The following is a 14,504-nucleotide window of genomic DNA, read 5'->3' as shown; positions in this document are numbered from 1 at the left end:
TGGCTTTCTACTGTAAAGCATCTTACCTGTGCCGGCATATTTGTCTGTCATATTGATATCAATATCCAATTTTAAAGTCAGCATAGTCCTAATGACATCATCACTGCCTTTGCCAGCTGCCCACATGAAGGACGTTCTTCCCTCAAGATCTGAGTCATCTTTTACAGAAGGATGTTTCAAAAATACTTCAACTGTTTCCTGAAAAGACATACTGTTAAAATTAACATTAAAAGGAATCTGCAACAACAAGAAACTATTGTCTCATGTAGCTGCTTATGAAGCAAATCAAAGCTTCCTTTTTGCTTTTATATTTATAAAGAGTAATAGCTCAACAGGAGCACTGTATCTTCTGCTATGTCTTTTCCCTTGCCAATGATCATAGTGCATCCTTAACTATGAGTTTAACACTGTCATTTAACGCTCTTTTCTTTTCAGTGTCAAATACAATGTGTTCATCACAAGGAAGCAAAAGACACTGCAGTCTCTGTGAAGAAAGCAATGGGAAAAATACCATGGGTTTATCAAAATATGACTGTAATACTGTGATGAAAAAATTACAGATTCCTTCAGGTTGGAAAAGACCTCTGAGATCAACGAGTCCAACATCACCGTGTCAACCAGACCATGGCACTGAGTGCCAAGTCCCATCTTTCCTTAAATACCTCCAGGGCTTGTGACTCCACTACCCTATTCCAACATTCAATCAGCCTTTCTGTGAAGAAATTCCTTCTAATGCCAAATCTGAAGTTACCCTAAAAACAATGTTCTTTCAAAATACTCTCCCAATATATATTTTTCTCTCCAATTATAAATACAACTGCACATGAAAATATCTTACCTTGCCTACCTCTAATATTTTGACTGTTAAAAAAAAAAAGGGTCAACATAGACGTATTTCTAATGTTTATTAACATCATCATGTTACTAATTACCAAAATACTATAAATGAGAAAATATTAAGGAAATCTTTACATCTGAGTCCAGTCTTTCCACTGTAACTGTAAACTAAAATCTCAAATCAAGGCAAAAAAGAATTATTTCTTTAAATTATGTGTTTGTGTTAAGGTGTCAGCAAATAAGTCCACTTGTTTAACCTGCTGCTAGATTCTTAATGAGTCACCTAGGAAAGGAAGGGAAAGAAAATCACAACTATTAGAAAAAGAATAAAAGGAAGATTTTCCCTTTTCTATCTAATGCCTTAAAAGGCTGTGTATGTAACAGCTGGGAAACATCTGATATGAATCACTGGTAGGCTAGCCAATAAAAACATGAAAAAACCCCAGGTTTCATTATTTTACTTTATATTTTAATATTAACAGTATCTTAGCCATTCCTCTGTGTGACCCCATAACAGCTCTATCACTGCTCTAGGTAGGACAGGAATTTTCTGGCTATAATGAACTAATTTTTTTTAATCATGAAGGTGTTTGAATGCCTAAGTACCACTGATCAATTTGGATTTGTTTTTTCACTACCACTTACTATTTCATCCCTCTAAAGAAATAGGAAATTTCTCACTTATCCTATGCTACTGATCTAAGATCCTTACAGCTTTGTGAATTTCGGTCTGAACCTCCAGTTTATTGTGAAAAGGTCCAGCCAGAAGCAAGGAGAGATGGAAGCATAAAGCTTTCCACACAAACCCAGCATGAGTTTATAGCTCTGTGTACTCACACTGACTACTGCTACACCACAGACACAAACAGCCTCTCATTAGGCTGAAACTCAGCACCCTCCCAGGGTTCGGCACTGCTGGAAATCCTGCAGACTGAAAAGCACTGCAAAGGCTGCACTTCTTCAATACTGAGGTACATGTTCTAAAAAATACAAATATTTTATTCTTCCAGTAATTTTTGGCAAAGCTACACTTCTTTCAATGACTCTTTCTTTTCTACAGCTTTTAGTTAGAAAAAGTGGAAGAAAATCCCACAACTAATAATAATAATCCCACAACTAATAATGCTATAAGCATTATTTTCCAAAATGAAGTTACCACAACTTGAAAACAAAACAAAATTAAATTACACTGGAATGATTAGCAAATCAGGAAATAGAAGTAACAATCAGTTTCATTCTACATGTATTTTGTTATGAAAGATCACATGTATTCTGACACTACTAAAAAACGTGGAGAAAACAACATAAAAAACAACGAAGCTGAAAAATAACAGTAAAGGAGAGAGCTAAATGTGAAACATTTAATTCTGGGCTATCAGGAAACTGAAAAATACTAGATATTATTTTTGAATATTTAAAAATAAGACAGGGTATCCACATTTCATTTACTAGAACAATCTATATAAATTCATGAAAGAAAAGTACATTGTTTTGAACACGTCTTGGAAAATTCAGAAAAAAAAAATTTAGTCCTGCATACTAAAATCAGTATGAAGCATCTTAGCTCAGTTGGTTAGAGCATGGTGCTAACAACACCTTGGTTCAATCCCTGTTCAGGCCATTCACTTAAGAGCTGGCCTTGATGATCCTTGTGGATCCCTTCCCACTCAGAATATTCTGTGATCTGGAAATAAAGATTCACTGATCTTCCTTCAGACATGAAATTCAAAAATTTAAATAGCAATGTTTCTTGGGACCTCCTGTGGGATACCCAAGACATCTAAATTTGGGTAGTTATATTAGGTAACATCTCTTCTTCTAGAACATTTCCTGTCTATAGCAAGTCGGGATAAGTTAGTCTTAGGGAACAAATTCTTCACATAAATTAAGTGCTGGCTCAATCTCTTCAGTCTTTAAAAAAACCTAAAAATGTCATATTATAATAAGTAACCCACAGAGAAACAGAGTAAAAAACAAGATATCAAATCAAATCAAACTGAAAGCCATGCAAATATTTACCATAAACACAAAGGAACAAACTTTCTTCTTGTTAGGGACTAAGAAACATCTCATTTTAACTGAGAAAAACCACACCTAAACAAAGTGGGTTAGGTGTGACTTGGGCAGACTGAACAGAATAACAATGTGGCTCTCAAACCATGAGTATAGAGATGCTACTGCCAAAACAAACATGGATGTAACTCCACTCAGTTTTTTGACCATGTATATGGAGTGCAGTAGTGGGAATTACTCAATGATATACATGTAAAGGAGAAAAAAAGCAAATAGTTGTGCTCAGAAACAACTGGACTGGTGAAAACAGACTTCAGGCATTATTTAGGCAGGGGCTGTTGAGTACATCACCAGCTAAAAGAGGCTAGCAGACCTGAATGAAACTCTCCTGTGTGATTTTTCATGTAAGATGGGAAACAGTACATTCATTGTAAGTAGACAAGATTACATAAGAATGTCTGATTCTACAATGTACTTTATTTCCCATTAAAACACAGATGATATCACAGTTTAGCTGGCTGATTCCCATCAGAAAAGGCAGCAACATAATGAAGACGTTTCATTCAACTGAATCAAGCCCAGGGAAAGAAAGCCAGTATGAAAAATCTTTTTAGAAATACATCAATACAGAAAAGAAAAAAAACCCCACAAGATAAAAGAATGTGGAGATAATCACCAGATGGTAAACCAAACCTTTTTTTTTTCTGTGAGTTTAACTCAAACATGAAAGAAAGGCTTTAGCACCACAAATATTTTAGATGTGTGAGTTAGACTCAAATTGTACATGGCCCTAAATGGACAAAAATCAGCATCAACAAAAAATTATCTAAAGTGAAGATTACACAGAGAGATATGCTTCAATAGAAGTCTGAAGTTAAAAAATATCTGGATGGTCTTAAGACCACCTCCAAAAAAGCCCCACCAAAGCCCTAAAACTCACTCTCACAAGGGAGCAAAGATATTGGTCTGTTTCCTCTTTCAATACTACTTCCAGATTTGTTAACTTGAATTATCCTCAAGGGCATTTAAATTTTCCTTTTTATTTTCCTTGTTAACATGTAGATATGCAAGAAAGACCCAAATTACTATCCCTGCTATGAAAATGCTGCAATGTGGACTAGATAACTATTACATTAATTAGGCACTAAATTACCCTTTCTGTAAAGGGAGGGTATGAAAACTATGAGAGTTAAAGGAGCTTAAAAAAAGATTTCTTAATTTCTAGTGCTTGAGAACTACTTCTGCAACATATGTAACTGGCAATCATTGAAGTGCTGAGTTTTATACTTGGCTCTACTGTACCTGATCTTGCTCTGGAAAAAAAAGTTACCTATTATACCAAAGCATAGGAATTAAGCTGTCTGAGAAACCAATGTTCTTTGTTGTCTGAGTTAAAAACAATATTTTTAAAAATTTAAAAAATATAGCGTTCCTGAAGATTTATGACAAAAGGCATTCAACTCTTTAGCTGAGCTTCACGAGACAACAGTTCATTTATAATGCCAAATATTCATAAATTAATCACCTTCTTGAATGCAAAGAGTGGTTTGACTGGTCCTGCAGCAGCTGTACAAATACACCTACAGGTCATCTTACTCTAGGTACCTTATAAATGCTTAGACTTCATTATAATGAGCCCTAAGACCTGAAAGCACTGTGAAATAGTAGGTGTCATTCTGCTTTCTGTTGAAGTAACTGAATGACTATTGTGTTTTCTGATGCAAACATATAGCTCAAAGGGCCTTTTTTTTTGTACAGAAGGTTAGTTTTTGTAAATCTATCTTTTAATAGTTTGAAATTAGCCACATTTGTATCACATAGCATAAGAGAACTCTGAATTAACTCATGCCAAAACCACTGTGTTTATATTATTTCAAAAACAACTCAAGCACTCTGTTAAACTATACAGATTTCAGCAAAATAAATTTACTTCACATTTAGGGTATGTTCTACTTACAGCAAAGTTGCTCTGAGCTGCATAATGTAGGGGTGTTGCACCTTGACTATCAGATGGGATAGTTCCAAACTTATTTCTTTCTAGTAAGAGATGGACAATCTGTGCATGACCTGAGGAAAACAATATAATAAAAACAAATTTGTATCAAATCCCAAAGTCAATAAAAAGCTTAGTTAAAAAAAATTTTAAAAAACTTGCTGACAAACAAAAAAAACTAAACTCAAATGAAACAGAAGAAAAAGAACAGACTTTAATAAATAGTCATATATTTATGTTGTAGTCATTATAGTTTAAATGTAAGAGAGAAACATAAGACTTGATATTTGAACTATTAAGTCTGGCATATTCTTTCTTCCCAGTAGTGCTCCAGTGCCATACTCTGTATTGTCATTTTTTGGGGGGGGCATCTATAAATCAGAATGACTTATAAATACAAAATTTCTTTTAACAGAAATCACTAGAGCTTTTCCCTAAATAAAGAAACCAGCAGTAACTGGCCAGATAGCTATGATATTAACTTAGTACTGAATTGGTCAAATATTTCCAGAAAAAGCTTATAATAACACAATTGAGATGCTGCATTTGAGTGACAGATCAGTCAGAAACAGTAAAGTGAGCATAGGCTGATGATGATGAGCATTTGTCCATTTGCATTAAAAGACAAGCTAAACCAATGTTGACAATTTCATTTTCACTTGACTTACAGAACTGTAAATTCTTTACTTCGGTTTTATTTAACTAAAATTTCATCTGAGAATGTATAGCAGAATCAGAGGCTAGTCTACTACCAGCTGCTATAAACAAACTCACACACAACTCCTTCCCTAAAAACAGATTAAAATATTTTGAGATTAAAATCACAACACTTTTGAAGGATGGGTAAACTTTATATTCACTTCACAGACAGGAAAACAAAGACAAATACAGTATATTGCCACTAAAGTTAACCAGTCCATTTGTATACTTGTTTCTGTTGGCATATGCAGCTCACGGAGTATCTTAATGATTTGGTATTTTAAGCAATACTATAAAACCACTCTGATTTTACAGGTGAAAACTCCCAGTACCTCATATGTTAGAAAAGCAATCAATTTTGCAGCTTGTTACTTTTGCACAGTTGTCTTGAATCACTTTAGAATAAATGAAACGGTAGGTAAACCTTCCTGCTAGCAGCAGACTATTTTTAATGAAAACACCAGCAATTACAGAAGGAAGCTGGTTTACACTTGTGGTCTGTAGCTCTTGAAAACCTAAGACATGGAGGACTAGGCAAGCCCCCTTTTGTGAAATGGCACTTTGAAACTTTATGTGTACAAAAGTATCAGAAATGAGAGAAAATGGTAACTTGAGTCAAAAAGGATGAAGAGTTATGTGGGCATTTTTTCTTTCTAGGGGTCTTAGGGAATACAGGAAGACTCCTCTTTCCTGTTAGGCATTAAGAGAAGCCTGGATGCAGAACATCACATTATTCTGTCCCTTCCTACAAAAAAAAAACAACAACCAAACCCAAAAAACCAAAAAAACAACAACAAAAAAACCCAAACAAACCACCAACCCAAAAAGAAGAGATATAACGTTGCTATGCTATTCCCACCTCAAGAGTATAAGAAGCAATTTGAGGTTCACTGGAAGAAGTTGCTTTGGAGCGGAATCCTAGCAGAAAAACCATAGGAGTACTGAGCCTGAAAAAAAAGATTCCTGAACTTTCAGGATATACAATTAGAAAAAGGGAACTTAACTCCATAATCAGGACAGGAGGTCTAGCTAAATTATCTACGAGAATAAGTCTTGAGGGAGTTGAAAGAAAAAAATTGTATTGGGTGCAACAGTAAAGAAATTGGTGTAAAGGTGGATCTTGCTTGGACATTAATGTAAATATTATATCTCATTTCTTGAGGTCAAGAACTGTGGTTTGTTTTGTATTTTTATTTGGCAGAGATGTAACTTGGCTAAGACTTTTATCTACACAAAAGAAAAGGTAAGAGGAGCAACAACGCCCTTAAGATGCAGTCACATGCAATCCATCACATCTAAGAAAACATGTGGAAGCAAGTTTTTAAATCTTTAAAGTTCCCTGCACTGCTTTAAATCTCCTACTGTTAACCTATATAGTAACATCTTACTCCCTTTAAGAACTACATAGAACATTAACTTCAACTTAAAACCATAACCCTGAAAATTAATAATGATCGACTAACCAGAGATTCTCAGAGAGCACATGCCACCTAGAGACCTCACCAGGTTCACAGAATAGTCTGGAGGTCTTGGGATATCTTCCCCCTCTATTCTACATTGATTAGACAATCCATTTTTCCAACAGACAAAACTTCTCTCTTAAATGTAATCAATTTCAAAGCACAATAAATTTTGCTTCTTGGACAGAACCAAGTGATAATTACTATTTCTTTGGAAAGCTGATCCTAGCACACTTAAAATGCTTCACAATTTCTCTGTTAAAATTCAATATCGCTACATATATGCAAATTTGAGAACATCCTTCTCTCTTTTTTGTTTTAATAAACATAATCAAACTACGTTTATATTGCCACTGGAATTACAGTAACTTGCTCCAGTGAACATCTGATTCTTATATTGGCATTCTTTGTCTGCAGTGTCCCAAGGGATCATTGGGATGAAGCCTGTTAAAAGGGGAGAGAGACTATTTGAAGATTCTTTTATCCAGTGGTTATTTTTTTCCTCCTGAATGGAAATAGGAGATAAATTTTCTAAATCATATTATTTTTGTGTCTGTCATTTTATGGGTTGTGTTTCCCTGCATTGAGACTATTTACATTTAATCAGGTTTTAACTTGTTTTGCAAGGATCCAGTTTTTGTAAATCCAAACCAAAATTCATCTATGCAAGGTTACAATTTACAGAGCATCTGAGTCTCTGGGTAACAATCTAAACAGAGGAAAACTCTATACAAATAAAACTCGTTGTCAGATCTAATTAGATTGTCATAGCATGTCTGATGAAGACCTTGTACTAGAAGTGTCAACTCTGCCATTTTTTCTTGTTTACTTGTGCTGGTATTATCAGAGTAACTGCATTTTCTTTGTGGGAATCTTCTTAAGCCTCTTATTTAGTTTGTGAGGAGTAGTTTAATAAAAAGTAGATAATATAATTATAAATCCACTTAACCAGGCAGACATAAGCTGCAGTACATCACAACAGGCTGAAAATGAGCACATGTCTCATGATGCCACCATCAACCACTGCATTGTGGAGCAGCTCAGCTCCCTCAGGCACCTTGCAAACCCCATGTGACCATCTTACATATGGAACAAACAAGGGTATTAGCTTAAATCTGTATATGAAATATTACTCAAGTTATCTTTTCAGACAAAAATTAAACAGAAGCTCTGATATTTTCTTCATACACTCCCATAGATTGTGTTGCTTTCATGCTGGGCTGTGCAGACACCACTGTTCCAGAGTACCTGGTTTTTTTAACCTATGATCAAAGCTGCATATGCAAGAACAATCTCGATACACTCTAATTGTTCTTAAATCATAGCAGCATATATAACCTGTTGAAGTAATGCTTTATACAATGCTCTGGAGAATCTGAAGCTAAAATAAGCAGTCTACACACAAACTTCTAATCCTGGTTGAGCAGAAACTCTTTTTGCTCTAAGAGATAGGCTATCATACTGCCAGGCTGGAGTAAAATGAAAATCAGAGACAAAGATTAAACAGTACAGTTAATTAATGACTAAGTGACTTCAGCACTGTCCAGTTTACCAAGTAAGGCTGCCCAGTGGAGGGGAGTTCGAAACAAGTTGTCATAAGATGTCACATTGCAGCCTTCATAGGAGGTCAGGACATCCACAACTGCTACATTCCCATCTGCAACAGCAAAATGAAGAGGAGTTCGTCCTTCATAGTCTTGCCAGTTAAGCAGAGATTCTGTAGGTGCAGCTTCCTTTAAAAAATAGAAGAAACAACAAAATTTTAAGAATATTTAAATTGAAGAGAAAACCTATGCAATCTTTACAGATGCTTTTTCAGTGAGATACACTGTCCCTGTTCAGTAGAATGTAACTCTACAACCAAATGCTTTTGTGACAGTATAGGCTGTCACAAAATACTTTCAAGTATTTCGTATGGAATGTTTTTTTATACTTAATTACTGTACAAGACCTGATTTCTGGTACATACCCTATAGTTTTACCAGTCTGCTGTGCAAGTGGTTCCTTAAACAGATCTTTAGAAGATGAACTCTGGCTCTTATGAAAATAATGAAAAACTCTTACATGATTTACAAGTTGAAGATTATGTATATATCTTCAGATTTTCTCCAAAAACACTTCCCTTTTTGCACAAGTTAATTTCATGACTTTCATTACCATATTCTTCTAGCATTTTACACCCCTAAAGTATTTCCAAAGGAGATGTCTACATTTCTAGCTGACAGGATAGAAGTGAGAGAGTACTTCTATTAATGCATCTACTTCTAATGGGCTTAATTTTGAATTTAAAAAAGTCTTTTAAAGTTTTGTGATTAGTCACTTCATCATGTAATATAAGCATTAATAGATATAACTTTGACTTTCCATCACCTTTTCTTAAAAAACATGCTAAATTACTTTCACATAAGGTCCCTAGCTATATAGCTTTCTATTATGATAATTTCATCCCTCAAATGTTTTTCTATACAGATTTCTCTTCGTGACTCTTTTCCAGCAAAAGAGTAGAACAGGTACAAATGAACATCATCTTAGTATTTGAGAGATCTTTAAATAGCAAATATCATAAAGGCCCATGAAACACAAACTTCAAACTTCATTTTTCTGAAAAAAGAGGTATTACTAAAAAAAGTGGTAAGCAATAATACAGTAGAAACTCACCAGGACACTAAACATCTAGAGTTAAAGCAGATTGTCAAAACAAGAACTTAAGTGAACCAGAGTGAGTGAGTCTGCTTTTCTACCTCCAACAGATCAGAACAATTCACTGAAGTCATGGGAAGTCTGTGCAGAATTAAAAGGGAATGTAGTCCTGAGATTTTTAACTTCCAACACTAGAGGGAATTTAAATCCATGATAAGTGAGGAAAGCAAGCCTCCTGAAAATACAGAGCCACACTATATATCACAATATATTTATGAAAGAGGAGCAAGGGATTGTGATTCCAAGTGCAGCTTGTTAACTGATAAAGCAAGTTCCTGATCCAGTACATAAACTGGCTGTAGAATCACTTGCATTTGCATTATTTGATGTGTAATAACAATTACACAGAAAACAAATATCTAACATTGAGAACATTAAATCAAGAAGAAAAAGAAACGAAATTCCAGAATTATGGTTTCTATGCAAATACTAATTGACCAAAGTTGTACATTCTATATTTCCTACGTAATGGGTAACTCTCAAAAGCTCCCAAACATTTAGAGCTCTATTTCATTATATTTTCTAAGTGCAATCTGGCTAAGTTGATACAGAAGAAGTAACTTCAACTCTGCAATGTCCCAATTCTTTGTTTCTTACTGTTTACTTTCTTAGACTGCCAAGTTAAACCTCCTAATATTTGGTTAATGTAAGTTTTCTAGACCTAAGGAGCTGCATACTTTGTACACTGTATGTAAATCACAGAATTATGGAATGGTTGGTGTTGGGAAGGGTCTCTGGAGATCACCAAGTCCATCCCCCTACTAAAGCAGGTTCAACCACAGCAGGTTGCACAGAATTAAATCCAGGTGGGTTTCAATTATCTCCTGAGATGACAACTCCACAACCTCTCTAGGCAGCTTGTTCCAATGCTCAGTCATGTTTCATCTCAGTAAAGATGCTTTCCTTCCTATCCAAATGGGAATTCCACATTTCAGTTTGTACCCATTGCCCTCTGTCCTGTTGCTGAGCACCACTGAAAAGTGTCTGCCTCCATCCTCTTGACATGCACACTTTAAGTATTTCTCATTGGTAAGATCCCCTCTCAGTCTTCTCCAGGCTGAATGGTCCCAGCTCTCTCAGCCTTTCCTCATAAAAGAGATGCTCCAGACCCTTCCTCATCTTCATACCACTTAGCTGGACTGTCCCCACTAACTCCTGGTCTTTCTTGAACTGGGGAGCCCAGAACTGGACACAACATTTCAGATGTGGCCTCACTAGGGTTGACCCTCTAGGGAAGAATCACCTCCCTTGACCTGTTGGAAATGCTCTTCCTAATGCATCCCAGGGTACCAATGGCCTTCTTGGCCCCCAGGGCACACTGCTGGCTCATGGCCAGCCTGTTGTGCCCGAGGAGCCCCAGGTCCTTCTACTGGTGCACAGTGTGATTCGTCCCCCAGTGCAGGACACTCTATTTGCCTTTGTTGAGGTTAGATGAGACTCCTCTCTGCCCAACTCTGGCCAGCGCAGGCCCCAGTGACTGGTAGCACACCACAATAGTGTATCAGCCACTCCTCCCAGTTTTATGCCATCAGTAAATCTGCTGAGGGTACAGTCTTCCCCTTCAGCCAGGTTATTAATGAATGAATGGAAAGAGACTGGGTCCAGTACTGACCTCTGGGGAACACTTCTAGATACAGGCCTATAACCAGACTCTGTGCCACTGATCACAACCCTCTGAGCTCTGACATTCAGCCAGTCCTCAACCCACCTGCTGCCCACCCAGAGAACCCACTCTCCTTGAGCTCACCTATGACAATGTTATGGGAGACAGTATTAAAAGCCTTGTTGAAGTCAAGGTAGACAACACCAACTGATCTTCCCTCATCTACCCTGCCAGTCCTGCCATCACAGAAGGCTCTCTTATTGGTCAAGCATGATTTCCCCTTGGTGAACCCGTGTTGACTACTAACCACCTTCTTTTCCTTCACATGCTTAGAGGGAACATCCTGAAGGAGCTTTTCCATCACCTCCCCAGGGATTGAGGTGATACGTGCAGTTTCCTGGGTTGTCCTTCTGGCCCTTTCTCAAGACATTGAAGTGACACTGGCTTTGCTCCAGCCCTCAGGCACCTTTCTTGTCCTCCATGACTTTTCAAAGATGATGGACAGCATCTTAGCAATAACATCTGCCAATGCTAATTAAGTTGCCCATCTCAGACAAAAAACTTCATCAATTTTAGATTAGGTATCAGTACTGTCAGACACATTTTGTTAAGAGTCAAAATCAGTACTGTCAGCCACATTTTGTTACATACTTGAAACATACTGGAGTTCACTAATACATGTAGTCACCAGTAGAATAACAGATAATCTATTAAAAACATAAAAACTTGATAAATATGACTTTCAACTAAAAATGCAATCAAAGTTAACATTGTTACACGCACAAAGCACAATAATCAAAAGATGTTCAACACTTCTTTTGAGAAGCATTCAAAAGCATTTACCTGAACAACTACAGAGAAAACTCATATGTTCTTCCCTAACTTTAATAATTCTCAAGAGAAAGCTAACTGATAATATGCTTACTTTTTGTCTATTCATAGAGCTCAGTAGGGGGAGCATAGAGCCTACTGCAAAAATTCATTTTATGAGAGTCACTTTTTAAAATGGCTAAACATGAATTATGATAGGCACAGGAGTTATTACTGAAATTCTAAGTCCACCAGAGGAAAATGTGTTTGAACAAAATGGACAAACAAGAAAACAAATGCTTCTTCACTTATAATTTGCTGATGTAACCCTGACAGCTAATTTTCAAGCCTTCCAGAAGCACAACATCCTAAATAAATGAATCCTAAAACTCCCAGCTTAAAGTCATAGATGTTGCCACAAAATACCCCCATACTCAAAAGTGTTATTTTTGCAAAATGGTACAGAATCTCCAATGACAAAGCCACTAATTATATTCTAGTTTAAAAGTATTCACGTGTTTTGAATTTTTTTGCCACTTAAAATTTTCTAGGCCTGTTTCTGCCTACATTCATGAGTATAATTTCTTTAGATTTGAAGAGGGTTTGGTTAGCTATAATTAAACTGTCATACTATATTAATATTTTAAGCACAATACAGAGAAGAAACAGAAGCGAAACATTTTCCTGTGCCAATTAGAACAATGGTATTGTAGTCAATAATGGAAAGTGTGGTATAAACAAATGTCATGTCTCTTACCATGAAGAATAACTAAAGAGAAGAGATACAAAATAGACAGAGAATACTAAGATGTACTTCCACAATAATAATAATGGAACCTTATTCTGTTCCTTTCTCCTTAAATCTTCCCAATGTTTTTCATGTAACCAAGCACAATCTGGAAAGGTGGAAAAGGAAATGGATCATGAAAGGATCTCCAGATAAGAGTTTCTCTCTACTTCACATGTTTACTTTCTACATATGCCAAGCTCCATTTTGGCTGTATTTCATGGATTTCAACATCAGATACAACCAATTTGTGTGTAACTGTCAACGCTGCACACCCAACCTTCTCAGCATTCAGCTGAACTCTTTCCATAATTTTTTATTTTGACAATACCAATGGACTACGTACTATACAAATATCAAACAGAAAGATGACCCTTATTTTTAAGAATTTTTACACAGGAGACAAAATCTGGTCACACCCAAAGGGCAGAGTACAGAAAAAAAAGACAGTATTTTTCAGTACCACAGACTGTGATCTCAATAAAACCAGCAGCTAAACTTTTGTCAAGTTTTTGTAAAGCAGCACTGGAGAACTCCAAGTAGGATACTAGAGAAAACAGAGTTTTCTGGGGAATTCTTCCACAGTGTTAAAGATAACAAGAGAGAAACAACAGCACTATTCTTCTTCATAACTTGGTCAGCAGGGACCAAAGGTAGTCTGGAAGTAGACCTTGATACCTCACTGCTCTCTGAGCAATGGCACAGTGCTTAGAGAAAGCAAAGACAAATGGTTTGGTTGGATGTGATCAAAAATGGGGAAGCAATAATGATAAAGACACTTGGCTTTTATATTGCTATCACCAAAAGACAGTACTTTAATGAACTTAAAAATGCAATTATATGTTAAGACACAAGATGACAGAAATTTGCACTCTATGGGTACATCCAGTAGAAATACAATGCAGAATGTGAAAAACTATTAAGTTAGAAGACCTAGAGAGGAATGAGAATCAAACATGATGCTTAGACAATAGACTTGGAACTGGGTAATATGGCAAAAAGCAGCTAAAAAAGGAGAAGAAGAATGAGCTCTGCTGTGTCTGAGCTGTGAAGCTCTGTCACTTCAAGAAAAGTAAGAAAAACATTTCAATTTGAAGAGAAGATCTTACTACAGGATTAAATTCAGGGTACCACCACCACAAGGTATTTATACTCAACAAAAAATTCAGTTAACAGATTGATTACCTAATAACAACATTTCTGCATCATCAACTTTACAGCATAGCTAAATTAGTTTTTCATTTAAACTCATTATTAACTTACTCCATTAGTAAGCACATATAAATGCAACTAATTGCAATATAAACGATTAAGCTGATGCATGAAAAAGCCTTGATGAAATCAAGAATTCGCTCTTTTCAGCCCAGCCGAAGTGCCTCTATACCACTGCAGGCAGCATGAGAAAGAAACAGGAGGAGTTGGAGGCCTCCAGAAGAAAGCTATGACCCAGTGGCCACTACTGAAACTCGGTGGGATGGAGCCATGACTGGTGTGCTGCTACAGGCTGCTCAGAAGGGACAGGACAGGAAGGAGCATCAAAGGCGACAGGACACAGCTAGCACACTTGACACAAACTGACCCAAGCAATACTTCATACCATAT

General features: G+C 36.3%; 1 protein-coding gene across 1 annotated transcript in view; it reads right to left on the bottom strand.

The window, feature by feature from the left end:
* The window catches only part of INVS (inversin), an 83,365-nt gene that overhangs the window by 28,242 nt on the left and 40,619 nt on the right, over window positions 1-14,504 (bottom strand). The window contains exons 6-8 of the mRNA XM_066184735.1: window positions 8,555-8,735; window positions 4,808-4,917; window positions 27-198 (exon numbers count right to left, since the gene is read on the bottom strand). Of these exons, the coding sequence (XP_066040832.1) occupies window positions 27-198; window positions 4,808-4,917; window positions 8,555-8,735 (463 nt within the window). The remainder of the gene's footprint in view (window positions 1-26; window positions 199-4,807; window positions 4,918-8,554; window positions 8,736-14,504) is intronic.

The sequence above is a fragment of the Chamaea fasciata genome, unplaced genomic scaffold (genome assembly GCF_029207755.1).
Source record: "Chamaea fasciata isolate MVZ Bird 193981 ecotype frontalis unplaced genomic scaffold, bChaFas1.0.hap1 SCAF_1, whole genome shotgun sequence".
NCBI lineage: Eukaryota > Metazoa > Chordata > Aves > Passeriformes > Sylviidae > Chamaea > Chamaea fasciata.
Note: the sequence above shows the minus strand (reverse complement) of the source record. Positions and strands in the feature narration are given on the sequence as shown.